A 12,878-nucleotide genomic window follows, 5' to 3' on the forward strand; every position below is an offset into this window, starting at 1 on the left:
GGCTCGTGTTCAACTTGCCATCGACCAGAACCCCCAGGTCCCTGCAGAGCTGCTCTCCAGCCCCTCGTTCCCCGGTGTGTCTGTATATCCAGGGTTGCCGTGCCCAAGGTGTAAAATCCGGCACTTGCTCTTGTTAAACTTCATACGGTTGGTGAATGCCCAGCTCTCCAGCCTGCCCAGATCCCTCTGCAGGGCCTCTCTGCCCTCGAGAGTGTCAACAGCTCCTCCCAATTTTGTGTCGTCAGCAAACTTAATTAGTATTCCTTCAAGTCAAGACATAAAAGGGGCAGAAATCTATTCTCTTTCCACCCTCCTTCTAGATTTTTACCTCCATAGATTCTTGACACTTACCTTAAGATCAACCAAGAGCTAAATAAACTTAGCTTTATATCCTGAGTCAAACAAGACAAGGGATCAAAGCGAGAGTCTCCTCCCAGAGCAACGTGACCTCCCACTGACATCTCAGACTTCATCTCTGCTCTGACCAGACCAGAGGTCCATATGCAACCGGCGTCAGCAGCAGCACTCACAAGCTCCCAGTTAATATGCAACACCGTGGCCACATCTGATGCAGTATTCAATATTTTGCCTGTTCTGAGCTTTACTTTCTAGCTACAGCAGCTTAACAAAACATTATGCTAGACAGAAGAGAAAGAAAAAGCAATGCTGTACTCACACACATCTGAATTAAATCCAAAATCTTGTTTCTAGCTAAGACTAGGTATTTTGATGGGGCCAGTTCAGTACTTTTCTAATGCTCTATTATGGAAAGGAGAAAAAATACACCAAATCCCTGCAGAGCTATCAGAAGTAACGAGTCAAGAAATAATAAAGCCATGGAAAGAAAGGCAAGGAGGGAGATAAAGGGTGGTGGGTTTGGGGTTTTTTTTTCCTCCTAATCCCACTGACACATTTATTAAACCCTCTAGATTTGTGTGTATGCAACTCACAGACAACCATGCAGGAAAGACTTTGTCAAATAAGCATGTGCACTGCATCCTGCAAAGTAAAAGCAAGGAGAAATAACACAGAAGCCACAAAGCATCCCAGAACGGCATGAGGTGCGGAGTGTCTAACCCCACCAGCCAACCTGCAGCGATCGGTGCCTGCTCTGGAGCGACAGAGAAACTCACAGGAAAACAGAAAGTTAACTTTAATAGAGGGAGGAAAAGGGTTAGGTCATCATGTGGTGGGGATCAGAGTTCAGTTAAAACCAGTCACACAGAGGAGGTTCAAAGAACTCCTTTGCGCTTCACAGCCACACCAAAGCAGAACTGAAAATAAGATATAATTCTTTAGGTGGGTGGAGATGGATGGACTGAAAAGCAAATTTGCATCTTCTGGGGAAGAGGCCTGCTCAGAATAAACACAGGAGGAGAACAGAGCCATTCTGTTACGATCTCCAGAGGTCCCTTCCAGCCCCTATCATTCTGTGATTCTGTTCATGGGAGCACACCTGAGACACTCGGGGGATAAGAGCACATCTCCGAGCGCCCAGTTTTGTTCCCATCACGTGCCAACCTCACAAGCAAGGTCTGGCACTCAACCGAGGCAGGTGCTCACCTTCCTCTTTGTTGTTGGTGATATCTTTCAGCAGCTCAGTCTTCATGCAGGCGTCTTTCCTTGTCTCTCCCTTACTCAGCACTGTTCGCTAGGGGTAGGAAGAGACGGGATGGGGCGGAAAAGGAAAAAAAAAAAGAAATATCACGGTTTAGCTCAACGTTCATACACATGTTGCATTTAAGTCAAGAGACAATCATGGACACATCCTGTTTACATCACAGGCAAACCTCGTTCTGCAAAGTAACGCTGCCAGGAAACTGCCACCAAGGCACAGGTCAAAGATAAAAACCGGCAAGGCTTGATCCAGCTGACAGCCCATCTCGGCCAAGAAGCAGACGGGCTTCGAGCTGCACCCAGGGCTGAGACCTCACAGGTCTGTGGTTAAGATGCAGCCAGTTTTTCTGAGTGTAACGTGCTTGGGAATCCAGCTGAGTATGTCTGTACAAGCATGGATTAAAATGGTCATGAAAGGCACCTCAGGGAGGTAATACTTATTCTCTCAAAACTTCTTAGGTTTTGGGTGGGGGAAGGCAGCTCTATCAAACTTCTCATTACACATCATTTATCCACATTTACAGCCCAAGTATGCTTTTGGTGGTGTTGGGTTTTTTTGTAGCTCATTCAAATGTAACATGAAATGCAAACCATCAGTGAGCTACAGCTTACTCATGATTCACAACATCCATGTTTATTCAAGTTAATTAGCTCTATTTTTAATGCTACAGAAAATAATTATTTTCCCCCTCTCTTTTTTTTATCTTTTTGTAAAAAGCAAACACCTGCTCAGCTCCTCTGCCTTTCACACACCCAGTCATGTTGCTGTATCAGGTTTGCAACCTTAATACCTTCTCTTTCTCTTTCTTTTTTTTTTTTAAATGGCAAGACAAAACAAAAAAAGCTACCAAAACAAAAAGAAAAAGGTATTTAAAAACCCCAAACACACAAGAGAAGGGGTCCTTTGACACAGCTCTGTGTTTAAGGAGACAAGCTGGTCTGAAAGGGAAAGATGGCGACTGCCTTGCAAAGCTGCTGTGTGAGCAGGGAGGCAGCGACGTCCGCCTTCGGGGCCGGCGTCAGGCCGGGTGAAGGGTTCACCACACGCTGCCTGTGTCGCAGGAGAAGAATAAGCCCAGGTCAAGCCAACTGTTGTAGGCCAGCACAGAGCAGATGGTGCCTGCAGCCATGCAAATGACAAGGTTTAAAGCACGCTGAATGATAAAGAACAAGAAAAAAAAAACAACCTGCCCATCTCCCATAAAGCAAGCAAAAGAGATAAGACGCACACATGCAGCCCGGCATATCAGCTCCAAAACCATGCCCAGCAGCAGCCTGCCCTTCCCCACATCCGTTTCTGTCCAAAGCTAGCACCGGAGATGAGCTTTGGTGCTGCTATCACCAGCCACCCTGTGATTTTTGTTTCCATGTGAACCCAGCTGCAATGCCAGGTGCTGGTAGGTACTGCAGCGCGGGGTCTTCCTCCACCCCGATTTCAGCAGCCCCCTGCCCCATGCAGCGAGGGAGGGCTCATCCAGCACCAGGTCCCTGCCCCTCGGTGCCTGCGGGACCACCCTGCCCTGCACCTAAATGCCACTATCTGCAAAGCGACACGGAGCTGATGGGAAGGAGGAAACTCCAGGGAACGCTAGCTGGGCACAGGTTCTTGGGAAAGCCTCCACCGCCTGCCAGGTCCACCCGCGCCTCGGAGCTAAGGGCACCTTCAAGGATCGCTCCTCTAGCGAGGAGCAAGGTGGCTGTGGGTGGCTGTCTGCCCCCAAGCAGAAGAAAACACGGCCAGGACTAGATGCTCTCAGCAAGAGGGAACTTGAGCCCCAAGCGCACACCGCCTTCAAATTTTCAGACACAGACCAAAAAGCAAGATGTAAGCATTTGAAACATCAGCTCAGCCAACCGATCAGATAGCCCAAAACAGAACATTCCTCCAGCAGACTCTGGCCAACAGCTTCCATCAATAAACGATCATAAAAACACAGCCGAAAGTTTGAACACAGATCAGCGCTTTTTTTTTTTTTAATTTATTTGCTAAGCCAGTAATATATATCCTTGTTGCAAACATCTGCTTGTAAACCCTACCTGTCCTCTAGCCAGACTTCTTGTAAACTGGGAATAACTTCGTTTTTCTCATGGACTTACCCTGCTGCAAGACTAATGCAAAAGGAATTGCAGAGAGCCAGGGCTCAAGCGCAGCCCCATAGCTCCCACCCATGGGAAGGGGCACCCAGGCCCTCACCACAGACACTGGCAGCAAATAAAGAACCTCAGTCTGTCTAACAGGGACCAGCTTGTTTTCCCAACCTTTATTCCAACAAGGAAAGGTCTTGATATTTCCGCTATTAAATTGACTCATGCTGGAAGCCCCAGGATTTCCAGCAGGTCATTCTTAGCCATTCCATTCTAAGATTTTTTTCACTTTATAAGCAGTACCCCACTCCACAAATCATCGACACTCTCCCTTCCACAGAGGCATTGCTGTGGCTCAGCCCATGATGCCCGAAGAAAAGCCACTGCAGTAACCCTGGAGTCAAATCAACCCTCGAGCTAACAACCACCCTCCCTCCTTGCTGCAGTTACCAGGAGCTCTGGGGTGCCCCGGGTCCTGGCCAGCAGCAGGAGCTCTCAAAGCAGAATTTCCAGTGCCAAGAGAGGCCAGAGAGAAACCATCACTTTTTTTCCTGAGAGAGTAACAAAAAGCTGGGTGCCAATGCAAGGCTAACCGAGGTGGCACCTGACAGGCTCTCCTGGTCCTCATCTCAGAGACACATCCCTTGCTAGCAGCGGCGGCAGCTTTACAACTTCCATGCCTTGTTCTGAAACAAACAAAACTCAGCATCAAGGTAGAAAATAAAATATTTTTTTAAAAAGCCAACTGTGATTTTTGAAGCATTTTGATCAACAGGAAGCTACAGGAAACCCCTGCAAAGTGCTCGAAGCCTCTTCCCCCCAGGCCAGCGCTCTCCCCACCTTGCTCCATCACCACCCGGCAGATGCACCAGCACCGACGGGCACCTGATGGGCACCCACCGCCAGCCGGGCAGCGCTGCCCATTCATTCCCACCGGCCCACGGCTCCACCCAGCCAACTCAGCAGCAACTTCACCGCAAGTGTCAATACCTCCATTTTTTTGTGTATGTTGGGTTTGGTTTTTTTCCCCCCTCCCCTCCCTTAAATTCAGAGCAAACTTCCCTTTCTGCTCACTCTCCCCATGCCCCAATCCGTCGGCTCCTGATTGGCAGGGAAATCCTATACCCACCCTCCCCGCCGAGAAATGTCTGCTCTTGCAGCAGTCCCAACAAAAGCCAACTGCCAAGCTCAGGCTGCTTCACAATAAAAGTCTCACTCTCTCCATTTTCTTTTTCCTCCTTCCCCCCTTTCCCGCAACCGTTCGCCTCCATTCCTTCGCCGACTCCAGACTGATTATTAACCTTCCATGGCTGGAGAGCCTCCATAAAGAGTACACACCACCAGCAATGAAGCATTATCCTCCCAAACCCCTTTTATTTTTAGGTTTCAAGGGGAAGAAAAAGTGATTGCATCTTAAGAAAGACTGATTAGGTCTTTGAAAGGGCTTTAAAAGCCATGAGTATCCAAGCAGAGGAGCTAGTGCTGGTTTAGTTTTTCCTCTCCACCTCTGTTTACGAGACAACAGGCTTCCTCTCCTCTGCGAGGTCTCTGGAGGGGATGGAAGACAGGTCAGACCAGCCAAGGAAAGGCTCTGCAGCATTTCTAGACGACGACTAGAAACTACAGTGGTGCCTTTAAAACAAAAAAAAAGCCCACCAAAAAAAAAAAAAACCCAAAAAACCAAAAAAGAGCAAAGCTGGGAAACACAGAAAGCTTTCTCAGCCTCCTCCTTGGCATTTTCATCAGCCATCGGGGTGCCCTTCGCAAAGGTCCAAACAGGTTTTATAGGCAAAGACAATACATGCACAGCAAAACTCCAACATATTGCAGCTTACCAAGCCCAAGAGACCAGTGAGTTACATCATGAACCAGAGCTCTCTCCATGCAGACCAGGAAGGAGCGGAGGTTGATGTGCTAAGATGTCTACCTTCACCAGGGTCTTTTTTTTTTTTTTTGTCTTAAAAATCAGCTGTCTAGGAACCTGAGGTTTTGCAGCAGCATTATTCTGATCAGAGCCATGCAGCTAAAGCAGGTCGATCTGAAAGAAGGCTGGGAGCAGGAGGACCCCTCTGAAACTCTGCTTGTTCCCGTTCGGGGCAGTGGCTGCACCAACACATCTGCCTGCAGAGCCGGTGGGACGGGCAGGACTGATCCTGCCCGGCCTGCGAAGACTCCAGCCAGGGGGTCCACACTCAGTGGACACCGAGCCCTCAGAGGTGACACCAGCGGGCCCTGCTCCCCACGAGCAGTTGGAGTATGCACCCCAACGCCAGCTCCCCAGCGGAGCCGGGGCTCAGGCAAAGCTCTTGCCAGCCCTTCAGCAGGGCAGGATTTCACCTCCTGTGCAAGGCAGCGGCGAGGTTTGCAATACATACTGTAGCAAGGCAGAGAGGCAAAGCTCTCAAGAAATGATGCAACCCCAGCAGCAGCAGATTCTCACTCATATTTTTCCTCCCTTTTTCTCCTGGAAAAAAAAAAAACCAAAAAAAAACCCCAAAGCACAACCCAAACCAACTTGCTCATAATAACCTTTGCCTTAAAGAGAAGACAAACATTTTGTAGTTAATTATATAGGAAGTAATGATTAAGAAAATTCTTGGAGAGAGAGAGAGTGCTTCTTTTGTAGGCACATGAAGGCTGCTCATTTCAGAGCTCAGCGCTGCTCAGGTCCTGCTGTGCACTGGCAAGGTCTGGGATCACTGCTCGTGGGGACACTGACCACGGGCCTGTCATTAGAAGCAGCAGAAGCATTTGATCTGGAGAGGGAAGGAAATGTAACCACTAGCGTACCTGGCCTACAAAGCAGTTACCAGTCTCCAAGCTCCTTTTTTTAGGTTAAGGCCACTTCCTTATAAGCCTCGTGCAATCATGTGAACATGGAATTTTATCTGCAGCTCACAACAACTACTGCCCTCAGCCTGAAGTTTGTCCCCAAATAAAATTCTTTGGAATTCTTTTGTTTCCTGAACTCCTTTCACCCAGACTCTTCCTAAAAGAAAAGAAACATTTCCTTCTCTACCCCCATGTCCTCTCTTCTATTCCAGCCACACAAATCAACTCCCGAAACAGGGGGAAGGGTAGAAATGAGGCGCAAGCCCCTGCACGCAACAGCTGGGAACAATGAGACACGTGCATGAAACACAACAGGACTTAGAGTTACTTCTCGTAAGACAACGCAGTCCACGACGGCATGCAGGCTTCAGGCAAGGGGGGTCTGCAGAGCCCCTGGCCTCCTGTAAAGGGAAGAGCGATTTACCGGACAACAGCCCTAGCATGGACACAGCTACACCTCCTCACCGCTTCCACACCGGGAAGCATCGTATCCTTCTAGCTGAGTCCCAGTAGAGTTAATGCCAGTGCAACTTGTATGTGCAGGCAAGTGTAAATCCAGAGCAGACAAAGGCATCTCCTCCTTCCACGGGCTGAGGTTAGCAAGGAGTACAGCTGCTGCTTGCCTTCTCCTAGCACCCATTAGGGGAGGGGGGGAAGAAAACCCTAAAATGGAGACCAAGATTCATCACTATCGCTAGCAAAAGCAAACCAGCCATTTCAGAAACACCCAGTCCCCAGGAAGCCTTAGCCAAGATAAAACCATAGCACCAAGAGGAGCCTGGAGCAAGCAGGTGGCAGCAGCCTAGGGCAGGGGAGCCAGAAGGCAGCTCGCCCCCATCGACGGGGCTCAGGTACCTCTTCAGCCTCCGTGCTCCTCTTCCTCCCACCCCCAAACCACCACAGCCAGCAGAGCAGCTCCCTCTCCCCCTGCCCATCCTGATGGCGCCCAGCCGAAGGGCCCATCGGGTTGGCAGAGGAGGGAAAGCCCCCCATGGGCTTCCCTTGGGACCTGGAGGGCCTCGCTCAGCTGCCCACACCACCTCCGCCTGGGTCACCTCCAGCCATCGAGAGGCCAGCAGCAAGACAGCGACGCCTGCGAGCCTGGAAAGCGGACAGAGGGGGGGAAAGACAAAAAAATAATAATAAAACTTGCACCCTCGGGCCTGTCCCTCTAATAACTACAGCAAAACCTCACCAAGGCTTTACTCTCCTGGAGGGTGAGAAAGCGACACAGCGCTGCCCAGCACCCGAAGTCCTAGAGGTGGGAGATCCTCACACCCTCTCCTCCATGGCCTACAGGCTTCGTCCCCGGCGTGGGGCCTGTTTTTTCTGCTCTGTCATTAAGAGTGGAGCCTGGTCTTTTCCTTCAATCCCAAGAATTGCACTGAATTAGATCATCTTTCTCGGCTCACCTCCCCCTACAGGCAGCTCCCGAGCATGCTCAGCTCGGCCTGGCGCTGCCATTTCATAACGGCATTGTTTACAGACACACACTGACCTGCCATTTTTTGACAGGAGGAGAGGAACGAGCGTTTGCCTCCCGACTGCTCGCGGCCCCCCAGCCCCTCGCAATAAAAATCCACTTTGGAGGAGGGAAATTGCAAACCCGTGGAAAGTAGCAGGCTGTGGGTTGTGGTGGTGGTTTTGTTGTTTTGGGTTTGTTTTTTTTTTTTTCCTTTTCCCTCCTTGATTTAGGTCAAAACCCACCTGTTTTGGAAGGAGAAGTTAACCCCTTTGGGGGTTGGGGGCAGTGGGGAGGAGAGGTCTTGCAGAGCTTGATGCAAAATGCCAGCCATGATTTTTAGCTTCTTCAAATCACAACCATGCTTTGATGTCACCTAAAAATATCATACCCAGCCCAGTCTGCCATCCTCCATCAAGCCTTCCTCTGTGAAAGAAAGGGTTGGAAATACGGTATTTCCCTTGAATAAACAAGTTGGCTTAGTCCCAGCGCATACAGTTTTCTCCTTTAAATGCAAACCAGAGTATTTTTGCAGGCACACAGGAAAATGAGGAGAGGAGGAGGGGAAAAGTTCCTCATTTAACACCAAGAGCTCCATGAAAAAAGCCTTGCAAGGTTGCTCCAACCACCTCTCTGTTCCAGTCCTCTCCCCGCCCGTGCTGATCATACTTTACAGGTGAAAGCAGCTCTGACTTATGACGGAGAGAAAATGCCAGAAGAGCTGGATGTTTCCTCATCCTTGGAACAAGGACAAGTTGTGAAAAGCTTCCTTTGCAAGAAGCACTCTGCTGCTCCACACAGTATGGCAGCGTTGCAGGGAAGATGCTTGCATATCAGATCTTCTTAACCCCCACTGCCTCACCCCTTCACCAGGTCCACCAGCCTTCCCCCTTCTGATGGGGCCAGAAGGAAAAAGATAAATATGTTACCTGGATGGGGGAAGCAAGCTGTTATCTTGGATCCCAGGATATTTTTTTAAAAAGCTTGCTTTACATTTTTTCCCTCTGTTTTTTCATTCTTTTTTTAAGGATGCTTTCCAATTAGCTTGTACAGTTTGTGAGCTTCGCTCCTGCTGCTTTCCTGACTACTGTAAATCCTGGCAGGCAGTGCTGCCCGCTGCCCATCCTCCTCCTCTGCCCCCCTCCACGACCAACACCATCATACAGCAACGCCAGACATTTCCTCCTCCACCCAAGAGACCAAGGAGCTTACATAGGCACAGGACGGACGGATCCCAGAGGGCCAAGGGAAACACAAGGGGACATAAGGGTCTTCTTTGCAAAGAGGGGTTGATGTCAAAACTCTTTAAATTTACAGGAGTTTAAAAGAACCGGCTGAAAATGGTAGTTAAGGGTTATAAATTCAAGATTCACTTCCAAATTACTGACAGTACATGTCACTGCAGGAACATATGGTCCTCCGAGCCTCGCGAGCGGGGAGCATACACTGCCAGAGCCCCAAGCCTTTCGGCTGAACCAAAAGCAAGGTAGCTCTCCTGCTGTGGCAGTTCCTCGACCGCTTTCAGCTCCAGGAGTGGGAAAGGGAGAAGGAAAAACTTCAGGGAAAAGCAGCAAAAGAACAACAAAGAGGAACAGCAAGAATCAAGCCAGCCCTCCCCAAACCAGCTGGCCAGGAGGGTGAAGCTCCTTAAAACTCCTTGTTTACCTGAATAAAATAGCTCCCTGACATTGCACGAGATGCACACAATCCTCTTTCGTTAGGAGATGCACCGCACGGGAAAGGTCAGGGGAGCCAGGCTCCAGCGCTGGGAGGAGCCCCAGGACGACCGCCGCAACCACAGCCCAAGCCCCCAGGCATCTCTGCTGCCAGGCCCAGGGTTTGTCTAACAGGGGCTGATCAGCAGAAAGTATGCCCCATTTGTGCTGCAGAGCCCAGTTCCGTACAAACGTGCTCTTGGGAAGAGGGGAAGAGCTTGTGCTGGAACTTAGAAGTCAGTTAAATACATGAAGGGGAAAAAACCCAAGACCCCAAGGCCCCTGGTTTGGGGTTCTTAATCCTTGCTGAAAAGCAGCACAATGTCCAGACCTCGGGTTTCTCTTTTCCCTCCAAAGTAGGTCAGGCTTTTCTGTGTCTCTCTGCAGATGCTTTCAAAGGGCATCAGCCAGCAGGGACAGAGCATTAGGTGTTTTCGGCCGGCTGTCACACTGGTGTCATCGTGGTCACCACCACACAGGAGCACACAGTGCACACCTCAGCCTTCTTTTGGTTGCTTGTTTTCCCAGCCTTCACCAAACCCAAAGCGCATTTTTTCCCCTGGGTGGGAGCTGATCAGGCAGCACGTCAAGGCCTCTGCTCTTCACTGTTAAAAAGAAATCTTGTTTCTCTCCTCATGACTTCTTCTGATGACTTTTCCTTTAGCACACATCTTCTAGATGACGAACAATGAGTGTATTTATAGTCCAGTGAAGACACAATAGATATTTAGATTAGGTATCACAGACTGTCCTGTAAACTCCCTAATCTTTTAAATGCCATCGTCACATCTCACTCCTCGACTGAAAATCCAGTATCATGTCTGCATGGCAGCTTCAGGGGTCTCCCTCAAGACCAGCAAGCTTAGGCCAGTGTTTTGCCTGCTGGCAGGGGTGCCTAGACCCCCCCACAGCTCTGGGACCTTCAATGTCTGACCCAGGTCCCACCAAGGTCTGTGGCAGCCAACAGAGCTGTCTGCATGTAACATAAACAACAGCAAAAAAACCCAAGAGTGTGGCAGGGCCAGGGGTCTGCATTTTAGGCAACGTTTTAAATAAGCTACAGAGGTGGGCCTCCTGCCATGAAATCAACCACGGATGTTTTGTTTTAATCAGCTGCTCCCTTGGATTGCAAGCTACTGTTAAAAAAAAAAAAAAAAAAGAAAAAGAAAAGAAGAGAGAGGGGAGGAAGCCACCCCAAAATAAAAGGATTGTTTCTTCCTGGTAAAATAATGTTCACTCTTGCCTCCACCCAAAGAAGTGAGCTGTAGGCTTGCCTGATGCAAGCAGAGTCTGTCAAAGGAGACCTAGCGAGGAGGTGCCACGTGGGCACAGGCCCTCTCCTCCCCTTTGGAAGTTCACTCTTTGAGCAGCTCGGACACCCCAGGGTTTGCTCTTCTTGCTTACAAGAGCTGCAAGCAGGGAGGTTTCCTGGGAGAAACAAATTTTCCAGAAACTTCACACTTCAAAAGTTAAAAAAAAGGCACAAAAAAAATTCCCAAAACAGAAAACCACCAACCCCAAACAAGCCTCCCCACCCCAGAAGACAAATAAAGCACCACCCGGACGCGAGGAAACAAAGCCCGAGCCTTCCCGGAGCCAGACGACGTCGGATGCAGAAGTACCTGCAAGCCCATGGCACAACACAAGGCAACAATCATCATAGCACAGCCGAGCCTGGCCAGCCTCCTCCAGCCGGCTCCCCAGCGCGCCCCGCCTGCCCTCCCGCACGCGGGGCAGGAAAATAAATGTATATAGAAACAAATAAATAAATAACCCCCAGCCATGATTCCTCGAACTGTCTTCCTCCTCTCCGAGGCTTCTCCTTCCCCAGCAGGAGCCAGCCTGCCTGCGGCCAGGGCCGGCAGGGAGCCGCTCTTGGAGAGGCATGGGAGGTCGACCCTGCTGTACCTGCGGACATCTGTTGTCTTCTTCTGGTGAAGACTCAAAGAGTTGCATATTCCAGATCCTCATGAGCAGTGATTCAGTTTCTGCTCATGTGATAAAAGCTCCCTCTACAGAGTGAGCATGCCCAGAGGAGACCATTTCACTGCTCCCTCCAAGCTGCAGCCATTTCACAGAGAACCTGCCGGCTCCAGGGCGTCCATTGGAGCGCGATTATCCCGGGCATCCCGGGGACGCACCGGTAATGCAGATCATCTGTCAACTTTCTGACAGGGTGCCAGGCCTCAAAACTGATCGCTTGCCTGAAAAAAAAAAAAGCCTTTTAAACCATAGAGCGAGGTGTTCTGTCTCAGTGGCCTTCAAGAGTAGCCCTTGCCCGCAGGAAAAGGAGAGGCAGGAGGCACAGTGAGGGATGCTGCGCGGCTTGGGAGCACTCCCATGCCGATTTTATTCTGCTTAATGAAGCGCCCGACCTCTGAGCGCTGGGATGAAGGCACACGGGTTAAACTGGTTCAGTGTGCAGTGTCCAACTGCAAGTGCATTCGAGATCCAATCTGCTGAGCCGAAGGGGAGCTATTTTTCACTTTGGGGATTAATAAGACAACCTGACCTGGTACAACCAACCTTAAAAGGGTATCACAAACAGAGTCATTAAACAGAGGGGGGGGGAACGGAATGAGGGGGGGAAAACCCTAATGAAGTGATAGTGCACTACTACTAGGTGCAGGAGCTCTAAGCTCAGCCTATGTCAAACCATATGATACAGCTGGCCCAGCCAGCAAGATAAAAGAAGAAATTTTAGCTTCAAAATAAAAGTAGTTTGTCTCTGTTCCACTTAACAATTAAGCATAAACTCTTGGCAACCTTCATGTCTGCTCAAGCTCCCAGTAAAACTGCTGGAGCAACTTGCATGAACATCTGTAAGCAGAAATCAGCTGGAAGGGATTCAAGTGCAAGAGTGGCATTTATCAGAGGCAGGAGCAGGAGGCTGCTGGAGCTGGGCAACAACGTGCTGGAGAACCTCCCACCCGAGCAGGGGGAGGGCGTCCGGCAAGCCCAGAGAAAAGGCCAGAAGGAAGAGGAAACTCAGAAATGGACTGTGGCACCACCCGCTTGTTCTTGGCCAAAGAAAAAACAGTTTTCAAAAAAAACTGTAAGAGCACAGAAGATAGTTCTTTTTAAGAGTAGAAATTAAAATGAAGCCAAGCTGAGTGTAATGTGTTACAGTCGGCTGGGGGGGCAGGGAGCAGCCTGCATTGTAGGGA

The 12,878-nt window shown here is 49.8% G+C and overlaps 1 protein-coding gene across 9 annotated transcripts in view; it reads right to left on the reverse strand.

The window, feature by feature from the left end:
• LOC104052160 (histone-lysine N-methyltransferase EHMT1-like) overlaps positions 1-12,878 on the reverse strand; it is a 124,114-nt gene that overhangs the window by 61,905 nt on the left and 49,331 nt on the right. For 7 of the 9 annotated variants that reach the window (XM_064469045.1, XM_064469049.1, XM_064469048.1 and 4 more), the window contains one exon: positions 1,564-1,651. In XM_064469045.1, the coding sequence (XP_064325115.1) occupies positions 1,564-1,651 (88 nt within the window). Of the gene's footprint in view, positions 1-1,563; positions 1,652-7,729; positions 7,913-11,619; positions 11,699-12,878 lie in introns of those variants that run through there. The other 2 variants (XM_064469043.1, XM_064469047.1) reach the window with 2 other exon arrangements.

Source organism: Phalacrocorax carbo, chromosome 18 (genome assembly GCF_963921805.1).
Source record: "Phalacrocorax carbo chromosome 18, bPhaCar2.1, whole genome shotgun sequence".
Lineage (NCBI taxonomy): Eukaryota > Metazoa > Chordata > Aves > Suliformes > Phalacrocoracidae > Phalacrocorax > Phalacrocorax carbo.